This window comes from Anabas testudineus, chromosome 7 (genome assembly GCF_900324465.2).
Source record: "Anabas testudineus chromosome 7, fAnaTes1.2, whole genome shotgun sequence".
In the NCBI taxonomy this organism is placed as follows: Eukaryota; Metazoa; Chordata; class Actinopteri; order Anabantiformes; family Anabantidae; genus Anabas; species Anabas testudineus.
In genome coordinates, this window is record NC_046616.1 from 10,756,509 (window position 1) to 10,772,334 (window position 15,826).

The 15,826-nt window shown below is 42.0% G+C and overlaps 1 protein-coding gene across 3 annotated transcripts in view; it reads right to left on the reverse strand.

Annotated features, from left to right (window-relative positions):
• Positions 1-4,956: 4,956 nt before the first annotated feature.
• Positions 4,957-15,826, reverse strand: part of casz1 (castor zinc finger 1) — a 118,797-nt gene continuing 107,927 nt past the window's right edge. For all 3 annotated transcript variants that reach the window (XM_026368348.1, XM_026368346.1, XM_026368345.1), the window contains 6 exons: positions 15,467-15,787; positions 15,168-15,366; positions 14,245-14,416; positions 12,484-12,632; positions 11,454-11,691; positions 4,957-9,444 (listed from right to left, as the gene is read on the reverse strand). In XM_026368348.1, the coding sequence (XP_026224133.1) occupies positions 8,165-9,444; positions 11,454-11,691; positions 12,484-12,632; positions 14,245-14,416; positions 15,168-15,366; positions 15,467-15,787 (2,359 nt within the window). In that variant the 3' untranslated portion in view covers positions 4,957-8,164. The remainder of the gene's footprint in view (positions 9,445-11,453; positions 11,692-12,483; positions 12,633-14,244; positions 14,417-15,167; positions 15,367-15,466; positions 15,788-15,826) is intronic.

The window sequence follows — 15,826 nt, forward strand, 5'->3', positions numbered from 1 at the left end:
GCTGGCAAAATTGTGTTTAACTCTGGGGATGACTAATCTATGGCAATGGGCAAACGTGAGGCAAAGTAAAACAAATAGAACACGATGTTTGGTATTTCTTAGTAAACATTTATGTAACAGGGCTGACGGGAGGCTCATTTTTCACTAGGTGTTTAAAGGGCCTCGCGTCTAATCTTTCCACTGGATTCTGTTTGTGTTTGGAAGATGACAACTGCATGTTTACCGAATAACATCTTCTGTGTAACATTACACCCCCCCCCCCAACCCCCCTTTTGAAAATGTGTTCACTTCAAACAGAGGACGCCGAAATACAGGAACTATGTTTGTTTGTCATCTCAGCACAGTAACCACGCTCCGTTCTGTCAATGACGACATATGAACTTGTGGTCAAAGACATGAACTCGCTGACTGTTCCTGCATTGAAAAAGTATCGAGTGTGAAGTACCTGATGTACCGTCTAGAGGACTTTTAGTCTCATTAGCCACAACGAGCACCGAGTCCTTTTCTGCTGAAGAGCTCTTGAGCAAGACACTGAATCTTTGCCCTTCAGCAAACCCTGACCTACCTTCAGAGATGGAGGAAGAAAAAAAAAGATTTGGTTCATTACCACAATAATCTGATCAGCAGTTTCCGGACGATTTGCTCAGCTTCTTTTCTGTGTTAACCGGCCAGACTTGAATCCAGTTTTTCAGGTTTTTGAAGTTAATAATCACGCCACCATTATTTGTTTTTTACTAACTGAATGTTCCAGTAAAACCGTGAGAAGAATGCTTTGTCTTTATGTCCTAACAGGAATAAAAGTGCTGATTTCTACATACATCACCCTATGGAGGATGTGAAGTGTGTTTACACCTAAAAAGACCAGAAAAAAATAAATAAATAAAGGTAACCCGACCAGAAATAAAACATACACACACGTTGCACAAGAGAACATGTGATGCAAACTTTCATAGCAGATACAGATGTAGACCTGTGCTTCACGGATCTTTAAAAAAATAATGATATATTTGTTAAAGCATGAAATCATGGAGGAAGATGAAGTCAATACTCACATGACTGACTGTTGCTATGTTGAAAAGCTTAACGACAACCTAGCTGTCTTGATGTGGTTGGATTTAACTATGGAAAATATAAAAGTCAGAAATCTCGTTTTTCCGGATCTTGCTCTACCAGCTTCAGTGTTTGATGTTTGAAAGTATCTCATGCTACAAGTCAGACTTTCCTATGTGTGGTTTTAATAGCGATTGTTCTGTAGGCCTGTGCCCGAATGCTACATTTCCATGTGACATCTTTGTTTTGTATAGTACCCGTATGTGTTAATACAGAAAACATTACCTGAAGCTCAATGTTAACAAACTTGAGCTTATTGCAACATCACACTTTGATCCCCAATCACAGACTTAGCGTCTGTCACAGACTCCAGTCACAGACTTTCCTGAGGAGCAGCAGCATATCTAAACAGAGCCACATAAGGCGAAGCCGCATGCTCCTATGGCCCTGCATCCAATAAGGTCTTGTTAATGGTAAATTGGATGAGTGTGTGTCCAATTCTCCATTTCCTCAGAGGTGTCTCAGCAGCAACAGCTGCTACCAATGGCAAAGCCGCGATTTTCACACAGCCCACTTTTCTGCCGTGTGACTGAGGTCTTTCCAAAATAAGCCCATACACATGCAAAAATAGATAAATGAACATCTATTGCAAAGGGCACCGGATTTAAAGAGAGAGGTCTAACTGGGGCAGAGCGCTGAAAGAGCCAAGAGAAACATCTCATCCAAAAACGTGAACTATAAATGGGCCAATGAAGCAGTAAAATGAGTGTTGCAGCCGTTTCATATTCACATGATACGGGATATAATGTATACAGTATGTGAGGGACTGTCTATCAACAACAAGTTACTTTGATGACAAAGATATGATAGAAGGGCAGGCTATTTATTTTATGCAAAAGGACGTTCTGCTTGTGGCCAGAGCACCATTTTTGTGGCTTAGAGCTAAGTAGCTTCAGGTCTTATTTATAAAAAACCTTATCTAGTCACAATTGGAGCAAATATACTCACTGAATGACCTAAGCATCAATTTACTAAGAAAATAACATCTCAGTTTTACTGTCCAAATCTATGTATCTTAATTAGTTCTCACTAACAAGTTGTCATGTTGTTAATTTTAATCATTTTGCATCATATTGACTCTACACTTTTAATAGTTTAGGGTCTGATAAACAGTTGTGATTTGGATCCCTTCAATTTTTGAATAAGAAATAAAGCATGAATAGAAAACATCCTAACTTATAAATAATACTGTTTTATGAAATAATTAATTCATAATTGTGTCCTTAAAACTCCAGTTTGTTGGTTTGTTGAAGAGACGCTTTCTGAAGCATCTCCCGTGTAAGTGGGTTTGGCTTGATGGGCACTTCTTATGCATGATACATTCAAGCTAGTCTCAGAACTCTTCAATAGGGTTGAGATCTGGTGGCTGTGATGACCACTCAGACATTCAGTCATTATACTGTTGTTGGGCCAAATTGGCTGCAATCAAATGCCACCATGCTATGCCAGGGTATGGCATGGTATTTCATAATGGACTGATGGCCTTCCTTTGTCGGGATCCCACTTTACCATCACCAAAGCAGCCCCAGAACATCACACTGCCTCAAATTTGACAGATAATAGTCACCTTATTGACGCTGAGACTGGTGTTTTGCGAGCACCATTTCATGACGCTGCCATTTGAGAACCGGCGAGGCGTCTGTTTCTCAAACTAGACGCTCTGATGCATCTGTCCTCTTGATGTGCAGCATGTCCTCCCTTTCCTAAACCAAGACTTAATCAGCATTATCTTTTTTTACAGCCACTTAGGGTCACCGGAAACACGTTGCAAAAAATTTAACATATTATTGTCCTATTTGCCAATGTAAACTTGTTCTAGAAAGTTTAGTAGTGTTTCTCTCTTTTTCTTTCTTATGATCTCAAACAAGTTCTGATGGAAATATCTCTTAGCTGCTAAATGTGTCACAGTGTTCAGTGACTGGTTGCTAACTTTGTCTGTGGTTTGGTGCTCAACAGGTAGTGTATTGTGGGTTTATCGTAACTTCTTTTGCTAAAAACATCTGCCTGCTGCAAGCAAGTGCAACACATTAAACCAGTGAGAATGAACCAAAGCGGTAAAATCGCAGCCAAACAACTAAATCAGTGAGTTGAAAGATGCTAAAATGCACTGTAGATTTAAATGACAAATACTGGAAAAGTAGTCATGTGGTCCATTGTTAGGGTAAAAATATTAATTATAGCTGCATTAAGAGTGTATTTTTAAATTCAGCTTTGCATGTAAGGTCTGAAACACAACCTTTATCCACTGTGGAATAAATTCATTTACCTCACAAGTAAATGTAGCATGTATCTGCTGGTTTGCTGTTGCACCTCAGTGTACGTTTTTTACTGCATGGAAATGTAATACCGTCTACCCAAACCTACACGTTTGTAAATTTCAGTGCACATCTCCTGTCCCAAGATTTTCTGAAACTGGTTTTGTGTTTCTATTAATTTTTGTTGTTGTTTTTTGCTTTTTGTTACATTTAACAACAACAAACGATGCACGTTTATTTCAGCTTGCATGTCACATCTGATAGTTATCTTTATATTTAGTATTCATAATACTGTATTCTCTGTGTTTCGTCTGTACTTCATTACTGATAATGTATGAATAATATTCAACTTGTCTTTATACTTTGTGGCAGGGACTTTCCTCACAGGCATTGTTACAGCTTTATCTCACATGATCAAACTCTAGTTTCATGTCTAGCACATTTTCCTCTCAGAGCTTTTCCAGCTCTCCCTCTCTGGCTTTTACTGCAGGATTCAGGAACAGGCAGGCGGCGAGTCCAGGGCGGGCAAATCTCCATAAATCCTTCCACAGTGGCTACCTTCTTCAGACTTCACTGTACAATATCTGTCTTCATCTAAGAGAGCACAGGCCCAGCCACCTGCTTTTCCTCTGTTCACCCCCTCCCTGCACGCTTTGTGAACTTAATAAAAGCTGCCATTAAGCAGCGCTTCATCTGTTTGGGCCCTAATCTGCCTTATAGGCATCATGTGACCACATATGCAGTGCACACCTGTCGTGTGTGTTCCCAGCCTCGACTGTTGCGTCTTCTCGCTGCTCACACACTCCCTCAACCTGTTCCTGGCACATCAACCAACCGTGTCAGTGACAGCCAGCATACATTCATACCAACCACACACACACATATTCTTGGCACTTCTATATACGACTTGGAGGTGTTTTGTGAAAAGACAGAATGTATGCATCATTCAAAAAGACATCCACACTGGAAAAAGGCCTAAAGTCTTTCAGTATGCTTTTATTTCACTGAGTGAAAAGCTCAATCTTTGCATAAGACATGCAGAAACAGAAGAAAAAACATAAATATAGCACAACGAAGATTAACAGCACTGTATCCAAGTGGATATAAGCAATAGGACTAGAATCAATACTAGTGCTGAGGGCAACAAATTCAAGTAGAGACTTTTTAAAAAATTGCTTCACTGTTTACTTTTCATATAAAATGTCTCATGAATCCAGCCAAATTGAACGCTAACGGGAGATGGCTTTTAGTCCAAAAGTGCAATATATTTTACAAAGTCTAAAATGTTTCTCTGTTTATCGACTACGCTGCAGTAAGCAGGCAGATTTCATATTAAATTTTTCCAGCAGTGGAAATAGATCTCAGTTTATTTCCCCGCCACTTTTTTATACCATCTCTTTACTCTGTTAATTAAAACAGTAAAATGATCTGTCATTTCAGCAGCAGCCAATGCGGGATTTGGAGGTCGTTTCCGTCTGGTTTTTGTGTAATATAATTGTCATGTTTCTTCTTCTTCTTCTTTTTTTTTTTTTTTTCTGGTAGATTATATACAGGATGCCAGCTGGCTGACAGATGGTGATGCCTTTACTCGTTTTTTTTTTTTTTTTTTTTTTATTAAAAAAACATCACAAGGAAGAGAAAGAGGAAGGACAGGAACAGCTGTAGATGAGGGGACAGAACCGGCTCACTGGCCACTGGGTGACATGAGGGAGTGGGAGGAGAATCCAGCACAAGGCTCAAGGCAAAAACATTAAAAAAAAAAAAGTGCCCTGTTAACACTGAAGCCATCTTGTTAGCAGTAGCAGGCCTCTAAATCTCCCTAATGGTCCTCAGCTCTGATTTTGTTCTTGCACCAGAACATCAAGCGTGAACAGGCGACCCCAACAACAAATATTGTTGATTCCTCTACCTGCATGAATGCAGATGTTTATTTCATTACTTTTTTTTTTTCATTTATTTATTTAATTTTTTGTTAGTTTTCTTCAAATTCTGCGACAAACAAAAGTGTCCCAGTCGGATTTGTAGCACAACAAAGCAGAGAAAAAGACACACAAGGTCATGAAATATGAATCGAAACCTCCGAGCAGCTGGGATGGAGCCACAGATCTGTGTTCTTACAGTCGCAGCCTATCTGTCTCTCTCAGGGGGAGACAAACACACACAAACACTTCAGTAGTGTCACCTACAGACAGAAAAAGAGCGCAGGGATCGCTGCTGTGACCTTTTGGCCTGCTGTCGTCCAGCAGCCCCTTTCCCCCTCCACACGACCCAAAATGTCCTCAGGCTGAAGCACTGTTAAGCACTACGTGTGTATTGTTATAATAATTATAGTTTCTTTATTTTCAACTTTTTACAAATCCTGCTATTTTACACACACACTCACACACACAGACATACATACATAAAACTAAATTCAAGTGCACAGTGTCACCCAGCTCGTACAGTTATCTCAGCAAATGTTGAGAAAACAAAACCAATGTCGTTAACGCCTCTGCTTCGCAACGGGAGAGTCCCGGGAGACAGTTTAGCCTGTGAACGAGGCTTGCCCACAGCAGAGTAAATATAAACCAAGAATTTCAATTAATGAGGAAAAAACAAAAGCACACACACAGAGAAAATTACAATGAATAAAACATTAAATAAAACAGAATCATCAATAAATGAATTCAGATCAGTGTATTTTAGTTGGAGCTTCTGACATACTTTGGAAAAGGAAAAATATCCTGCAAATTTCATAATGGAATCTGCCAATGTTGTAATATCAATATCAATACATTTCCCAAAGACCTGGGCTAATTAAAAAAGGTCACGCACACAAGCAAACTATGATGAGGCTATTTCAATTTTTTAACTTTTTATTATTCATTTCTCGTTTTTACGGTTTTCTTTTTAAAGGAAGCTGTTCATCAAAGAGCATTTTGTTCATATATAGTTATTTTTTTACAGAGGAAAATACTGTACAACCTTTTTTTTTTTTTTTCTTCTCAAAACAATATCTGGAGGAACATCTTCTACACACATTATTATTCCCTATATTATGATCATCTATTTCCAATGTCAAGCTCAGGAAATAATTCATGATCAGTGTGTCCACTCCTTGGTCGTACATATTTGCTCAATATAAACCAGTGGGTAGTTTTGTCAGATTTATAATTTAGTATTACAGTACGTGAGCATTTCCATGAACGCCTTAAGAATTCATTTAAATCACAGTCCGTATTAGTGTTTCTTATCAGGGCACTATTTTTCTGGTGCCCCCATTTAGTTTCTTTTTTTTTTTTTTTTCCAAACTTTCCAATCACAGAAGCAAAATAAAACCCAGTCTTTAAATAAATCACAGAACAACAGTTCGTTGTCACACTAACATCTATTTGTGCATTAAAGCAAAACAAAAAAAGGAAAAAAAAGTGAACTAAAACAACATCTTTAAAGCAAAGTCCCTGTTAAAAGTTATATATCTTTTTTTTTTTTCCCAGACGGTAAAAATGAACCTAAAAAGTGCAATAACACCCTAAAAATTTCTCATTGGAAGGTCACATAAATATTAAATAAAAACTGTTACAACAGGAGCTCAACCACAGCCATAGTGAGTGGAAAACAAAATGCCGTTGAGACATTTTCGGTCTGTACATTTTCAACATAAAACACACTCCCTGACGCTTCCTCTGTCGTCCCCCCTTTGCTGCATCTGAGTGACTCATCATTTCCTCTGGTCAGTCTGATCCTCTACCCCCTACCCCACATGACGCGCTGGCCGTTTATCACGACCTCGCCTTGCTTACAGATCGATATGCTTCTGACTAACAACACAACAAAACAACGTTGTAATGCAAAGATGCAAAACGGTAACAAAAATATTTTTTTAAATATGCTTATGAGTTATCTATCATCATCGCAATAATCATGGTCAGCTAATATAAAAGTGCACTATCCATATACAAACTTGATTCCTCCACGGGGCGTGGGGGAATTGCAAGGGCTGAGCTTGGTTTTGGTGCTAGTTGAGCATTTTCTAGCAGAATGTCAGAGAGAACTGTTGAGACTGGCGGCTCGCTGGACGCCTGACTGCAGCTGAGACTGACCAAACAGTTACTGGTCAATTCCACATGTCACTGAGAACAAAGAGAAACACTGAGAGAGATGGGCACAAGCAAAAGTTAATCCCCTTTCTCTCAGTGTATAATAATAATAATAATTAATAATAATAATAATACAGAAAAGAAGATCAATTGTTTGAACGTATCCTGTTTCCCCTTAGTGATCCACGTCCCTTTTTTCTATGTATCCACAGCCCTGCAGTTCATTTCGCCTGTGCCACCAATTTCCTTTTGTATATCATTGTTCACACACACACACACACACACACACACACACACACGCACACACTTACATATATAGTTATATAGAGAGATTTGTTTTTGTTTTTCTAACATTTTTTTTTTCACACACAAAAAAGTGAAAAAAAAAAAGAAAAATAAATTAAAGTCAAACATGCACGCACACAAAAAGACTGATGTGTAGTAAAATGCTTTACATTGCTGCCCTGTGTGTAAAACAGGGCCTAATTCTGTGTGTCTCCGTTCATATTTTTTTAATGCATAATTGAATTAATAATGTTGGTCATCTTGTAAACATCATAATAAATCATTTTGGGCCGTCATTTTCTCCACGCTGTTGTTGTTGTTGTTTTTTGTCATCTGAAGTCTCTAAACGTGATAAATGAGGCCACTTTCATTTTTGTTTGTTCATAGTACACAGGGTTTTTCTTCAGTTCCTACAGTCACTGATAGTTCGTTTTTTCATGGGTCAATGTCTTGCTTTTCCAGTTGGGAAGTATCAGTGTGGTTAACGGAAGCATCAAAACTCTCGCCATTGTCCTTTTCACCATCAGGTTCCACCATTGAGTCATCATTTGAGTCAGAGTTAAGATCCTCTTCTGCCTCCTCCTCTTCCTCTTCTTCCTCTTCCTCCTCTTCCTCCTCATCTGCTTGCGCCTCCTCTTCTGGCGACAGGTCGTCTTCAGCCTCTCCAGATGTTCCTGTGGTGTCGTCTTGAGCTGCCGGCAGACCAAGCGGGGGTGTGGGGTTGTGTCCTGATCGCATTGCATCGTGGTGAATCTTCTTGCTCAGGTCCAGTGAGTCACTGAGACCCAGACCGACGGCGTTCTTCAGGAAGAACAGGGAGCTGCTGGTGTCGGTACCCAGGTTGAGGGAGCTGTCCAGGCTGATGGAGGATGGTGGGTATGGGTGGTTATAGTCAGAGCCGATGACACCCGTTGGGTAGAGCATGGGGGGAGCACTGCTGTTAATGTTGTGGGACAACGTGTGGTGACCACCAGGTGAGGCAGCAGAGAGACCCATGGAGGCTGGAGGGACCACTGGCACGCCTCCTCCCAGGTGATGAGCCCCTTCCTGTTTAGGTGAAACAGACGGCAGCTCGCCCCGCTCCTGCTTCTCATGCTTTCTCTTGTGGGAGTCCATCTGGGACATGCCCACCACGGTGTGCTTACACTCGGGGAAGGTGCAGTGGAAGTGTGAGCACTTGAGCTTATACTTGCAGTCGGGAACCTCACAATCAGCGCTGGAGCTGAACTGGCAGAAGCCGGCAGCGCTGATCACATCTTGCTTCCCGTGGTGCTTACGGTGAGCCGTCACCTTGGTGCTGTCGGTGCAGCGGAAGCCGCAGCGCAGACAGTGGAAGTGGGTGCTGTTGCCTGAAAACTGGCAGTCGGGGAAGTTGCAGCTGAGTGAGGATTTGAAGCGCTTGAAGTCGTCCAGGACCAGGTTGTCCACACGGTCGTGATGCTGCGCGTGCTTGTACATGTGGGTGCGGCCGCAGAACTTGTAGCCGCAGTTCTCACGTGTGCAGTGGTAATGGGTTACTTTCAGAGAAAACTGGCAGCCCGAGTCCTTGCAGTTCTCGTAGAGATCGTAGCGCCGGAAGCCCTCCAGCATCATCCCCTCATCCAGCATCTTACGCGACGATGCGGTCTTGCGGCGTTTCCCGAATGGCGACATGTCTTCGATGATCCAGAAGCGTTTCTTTGCACCAGTGGCTGTGGGAATGGAGATAGTGTTGCCTGAAAGAAAGGATGGAAGAACATTAAAAAATAATCAGATGGTTAACAAAGTAAAACCCACAAAACTCCAAGCAAATTACATTGTAGGCCGTCCTGAAACTAATGTGTGGCCTTACTCAGCCTGAAGTGGTTCATAGCTGAGTAAGCAAAGACAGCCACAAATTTTTATTCCTAATTCCCAGAATGATTAAAGGAGGGGGGAAATGATAGATTGTCTTTGGAACATGACACTTTTACAGGGTGTCTCCAGCCTCCAAACATAAGCGGAGCTTTAGGTCTTAACCGACCCTCTTATCTCCATGTTGTTTTATGAGGGGCACCCACCTTTTGCAACACCCTGGGGTCACTGCTAATGATGTGATCCCTGTTCTGCAAGACAGGAAGCAGTGGGCCTCGATAAAACTTGAGGCGTGATTAAAATGAGAGGCTGCTGATGCAGCCTTGTTAATGGAAGCCAAACAAGGCCCAGGCTTCATACTCAGAGCCAAATGCATCTCTATTATAATAATTTATCTCTGCTCTGTCTTTAAATACTAGTAATAGTAAAAGTGAAACATACACAAAGGTGTAAGTGAAGTAATTATACATCTTTGTTCTTTCAATGAACTCACTCACTAAGCATTCACATTTCATCACTTCAAATCTTTTCTTTATGCATGCTGAAAAGCCCCATTTACTTTTTCTTCAGTCTACAACAATACTATAGAGAAAGGCTGGATCACACAGTTAAAGGCTGCACAGGACTCAATTGAGAGTGACAGCTGCAGTGTTGGTTTGCGCCGGGGATAAGTACCTGCAGCATCCTGCACTATAGGGACGTCATTTTTAACCGGAGACGGAGTGGCAATGATGGGGCTGAAAGCTGGTGTGTTGGTTGGCATGACAACACTCCGAGTGGCTCCCAGAGAGGCGCTGAGCAGAGAGTATGACAGACAGGATGGAGAGAGGAGGTATGGGAGTGAGGGGAAAGGAGGTCTGAGGAGAGCAGGAGAGAGGGATGGAGCCTGGCACTGGAGGCCAGGCTGAGGAGCGGAGGAAGGAGGTGGTAGTGGTGGTGGTGGTGGAGGAGGGGAAGAAGGAGGTGCATTTTGGGTAGCGCTAGTGTCAGCAGGGGTGGTAGGAGCAGAAGTGGTGGCGGGGCAGCCTTGTCCTGGAGAGACAGGTTGACCATAGAGGGTAGAGGACAGACAAGAAGGGAAAAACACACAGACGGGTACACACACAAAAACAAGGGTCAAATCACACACACACACACACACACACACACACACACACGTACATACATACACACACAGAGAGGGATGGGAGGTAAAAAGGGAAAGATAAAAGATAAGAGAATGAACAAAATGAGGCCCATTCAAGACAAGTAACCCAAACACCAGCCAAAACAACAATGATGAGTAGTGGATCATATTGGCAACACATGGAGAAATGTGAACATCACAGGCAGGCTCAGATTTAGAAAAAAAAGCAGAAAGGATCCGTTTATTCAGTAAGTTTGAGGGAAAAGAGGCAGTTTTTCCTTCCCTTTCTCCCACAGTGCAACCCACTAAAAGTGCTAAAGTAGACATAAAGCCACAGGGATGATCTCTGGCCAAAGGGAAATGTAATAAGCTACATACAGTGCAATAACTCAAACCACTGAAGTACAAAATGGATGTTTTATGAGGATGACCAGGCAAAAGATCTTGTCCATGAATCAGAACAAAAGAATACAGCATTGCCATCAACCTCATATAATATGACTGATGTGTCATTATGTTATTGATTTAGGTCAAACTACTAAATCATGAAAAAAACCCAATTGAAGAATGTATGAAATGATAAGTTGCTGGTTTTCTGGGTGAGGTGTGGGCCGAGTGAAGATTGATACATACAGTATAAGAGTAGGAAAGTAGGAAACTGAATTGTACCATGCACCTTTTAGGCTAAATTATATTTTTTTAAATAACTCAACTACATGTTACCAGTTACAAACCAGGCCAGGGTTATTCTTTACATATCCTCACCTGCTGGAGAGCTATCGTTGCCTACAGGTGTGCTGGTGCAGCTCCGGTCCTGATTGGAGGACTCTGAGGAGAGGCCCAATGGACTGCCTCCTCCTCCCATGTAGTCCATGTAATCATCAGTCTCATCCATGACATTGGAGGAGAAGCCAGAGTTGATTCCAGGCTGGGTCGCCTGGGGCCCGGACATCATGCCGGACGCATGTTGCACCTCATCTGCCCTCTGACCGAGTGGCATAACCTGTAAAATAAAGAATAATCGTTGTTAGGCACAGTGGAAAATAAATGTTTACATGCAATGCAGGTGTTGGCTCCTGGCTTGTAACCAAGAATTTTTCAAAACAAAAGTATTTTGAAAGAAAAGAACCATCTACTTCTTTCATTATATGAAGGTTTCAAAATGAAAATAGAACAAACAGAACAAACTAGAAAGGCCACATATTTAAATCCATTTATTGTAAAGGACATGTCACAGAAGGTTAAGTTAGGAAATCCAGTACACGCCAGTGTGAGAGATTTCATCAAAAGTGTCATGAGTGATTTGTCATTGACTGGTATGACAGGATTAGAGCAGTACTCTCTTTTTTACAAAACATGAATGAGCTTGTTACTCTTTTCCCAGAATCTGACTTATAGAACAGGAGGGGGTTTAAAAGAGTCAAAACCGACAAACGTATATACTGTAAGACATGTAGGTGACTAGTCCTAATCACTATTTGTAGTGACAATATGTATAGTTCATGATTGAACTTGTTAAAAGAGTGTTTTTAAGCGTTTCTATGGTAAAAACTGTCAAAAAAGGTTGATGAGCCTTCACAAGAGTAAAGAAAAGTACAATGCAGATACGTGTGCAGTAGCACAAAATTCTAAAAAGTACATTCCCTCTTTAATCTGTCAGTAAAAGGGTGTGTAAAGTTCTGTTGCAATGTTTCAATAAACTATTCAACACCTGTTTTCATTCACCGGCCTGTATTTTTAGATAATTACCCTTTTCAAGATGGAATGTGTCATGTGCCACAGTTTGTGTATCTACCTGGGATGGGACTCTGTCGAAGTTCTTCCCCAGCATCCGCCTCATGTGTTTGCGTGCGTGCGAGGTCATCTGGTGCTTGAGCAGGAAGGAGAACTGGCAACCCTCGCGGATGCAGTGGAAGTGGCTGTTGACTTGGTTATACTTGCAACCTGCGAAGTGAAAACAGCAAACTCTAGTTGTAAACTCTCCATTTGCAGATGAATTTATCTTTTGGCTCATTGTGAGGCGCCCAAAGAACAGCTACGGCGCTAAATGCAATATTATCTGTGTGACAGTGTTATGATTAGATCAAACACAAATTGAAATATTTTTAGGTTTTTTTAATTTCATGATATAGCTCTGACAAAAGAGGGATCGGGTTTCAAAGTGTTTCGGAGTGTACATGTAGGAGGAATATTAGATCACTCCGGTGTCACACTGAGCAAGTCAAGGCTTCTGTGCACTAAACCTGTGGAGCTCTTTTATTACACTGACATGCTTTATTCAATTAGGAATTTACATAAATAAATTCTCATTTTCTGTGGGCCAATAATGCACACACCCCTGCAAACCAAAGTAAATATACAATTATTACCATATTAAATTCATTTTTCAAAGTATCTCTATTGTCATTTTTCCCTTTGTTCTCCGTCGTCCTGCTGTCTGCTCCGTATTCTTCTGTTCTTTTCTTGTGTTTTAACGGGTCTAGCTCTAATTGCTTTATGATTTCAAATTAAATGAATGTTCCGTTTTGTGCCTGTTAATCAAATACCATTATATAAAAGCAGGCAGAAATAATTGAAAGAGTAACATGCTGGGCAGGTGCTGGCGTGTCAGTAACCATGGCACCCAGTTTAAGAGCACAACATGTCTGTGGCATCAAATAGCTTTTGCACACACAACGTTTTAAACACGCAAAGTTGAGCAAATAACAGTAACCCCCGTGACATGAAGGGCCTTTTGTGAGACAGAAACCAGGTAACATCATCAGCGGTGTTCAGTTTAATGCTGCTGCCATGGATACTGGCAACCCATCAATTCTTTATGACTGGAGTGCTAGCGATGGTAATCCTTTCTGTTTTTCCCCCAGCCCAAACAATACAGTTGGCAGATCACGCTGGGGACAAAAAACAGCTGTTTAGGGCCAGTTTTTGTTTGCTTTGTTTCTGCGCTCTGAAAAGCTTGTGTAACCGCCTGAAAAAAACAGATCACTTTTAATTCATTTCTGTGCGATGGCAGCGGTGGCTGTGAGGCGCAGCTTCAGAACACAAACAGGCTAAACCAGACAAGCCGGATAATTAACAAACACAAACCTAATTGCTCATTTCTGACAGGGGCAAAAGGAAGAAGAAAACAACCTGGATGTGATTGCCCCCTTTGACGTTATTGCTCATACAGTACAGGCAAGACTACCTCTGGGACTTGAGGTGCCATTGTGAATATGCAAAACACAGCAACAAAACGTATGAAGCCGACTTGTTTCGTGCCTCTTGAACCACTCGCACGGCACGCCACTGTGTTTGCCAACGCTGGTCTCTCTCCCTTTGTAAACACAGAGAATATCCTCTTGCAACAGCCACCAAAAATCAATCTACATCTTTCTCGATTTTACACCATTAATCCCTGCATCTCTCCTGGCAAATTAATATCAAAGGCTGCGTGTATGCTGACATGGAGGGCTTTTGGAGGAATATAGAGACCAAGAGACAAAGACAAGGTGAATGGGAGACACACCAGGCCACCACTTAAACACAATGCACAGAACTTTTTCTTTTTCCTTACCCAGTCTCCCACACTCCTCCCTCTTGGTGAAATATTTGAAGCCATTGGCGGCACGGCGCTCTGCCTTCTCGTGCTTCTTGATGTGCCACGGCAGCTTGGTGGTGATGTTGGTGACAAAGAAGCAGCCAGGTCGCAGACAGTGATAGTGGCCCCTCATTCTGAACTCGCATTGCTGCAGCAGAGACACACAAATGTGGTAAACGTTTGAAGCCCTAAAGAGTTAAGTCATATTATTTTCTCTTTGTACACACAGTTTCTCAAAAGACATAATCAATCTCTTTTTCCTTTCTGGTCAATTGGAACATCCCACAGTAGTACTTTTTTTTTTCTAGGCTTCCCACACACACCCCTCCTTTCTAACATGTCTGTACACCACCATCTGTTTGTGAGGCCCAGCTCCCAAAGGACTGGGCCAAATAAGATCTCCTCAGTTCAGGAGATGGAGACCGAGGGGAGGAGGGGAAGAGAGCAGAGGGAGGGAGGACTTTTTGTGAGTGGGGTGATTTTCGACACATTAATGAATTCATTTAAACGGTTTTCCAAATACAGGCTCATGAGAGCAGGCAGGGGCTGCCATTTAGGTTTCATTTGCGAAGCATTCCCCTGATTTTTGCCCTATTCCAGACAGCCTTGTTTACTGTGCAAGTGACAATGATTTATTGGGTAATATCAGCTAAATTGGCCTTTTCTGAGAGGAGAATGCGGCAGTCAAAATGACATCATTGACATATAAACAGGCATTACTGGGGTGAGTCGACTGTCTTTTTCAGCAGAGATGGAAGACGGAGAGCAGCGGTTGTGAAAGCCTTGAGTCAAATAACCTCAAATACCGGTCTAATAGATAGCATACTTCATGCTTAGAAAACTCTGGGCGATGACAGTAGGTGATTCAGCCACTGGCTGACTTATCAAGACACACTCACCTGGTTGGGACAGAGACACTGGAGAGAGTAGTAGGAGAACTGGTCTCGGACATTGACCAGGTTGTTGTTGGGGTTGATGTGGTCCAAGCAGTGGGACTCGGCCTTGCCAGAGGTCTTGCACACATACTTGCAATTCCCAAACAAGCAGTGGAAGTGGAACTTGTTTGAGTACTTACAGTCAGTGGCCAAACAGGGGTCACTGGATGAAAAACAGTGGGAAATACAATGGAGTATTTTAGTACTAGGCAAAATAACATGCTGTACTTGTTCATGCAATAAGACAAAAAAAGTTCTCATACTTTTCTTGGAACTGCAGGAAACCAGGTTTGACCTGTGGTTTAGCATTTTCCAGAGAGGTGGTGGCCAGTGGAGAGTTGGCTGGCAGGTTGGGCATGGAGGCAGGCATCTGAGGGATACTGCCTGTCAGCTGCTTCCAGGCCAGCAGGGAGGGTGGAGGAGAGCTGTAGCCCCCAGAAGAGGTGAGGTGTGCCACATCCATGGAAGGACTGTTGGCCACAGTGACTGGGGCTGTGGGCTGCATCGGGGTTCCCTCACTGGAGTCCTTGCCCTCACCGAACTGAGGCTCTGGCTTCACTTTCAAAGTGGCTCTGATGTGGAAGCTAAACAACAAGAAGGAAGTTCATTTTTTATGTTAATCA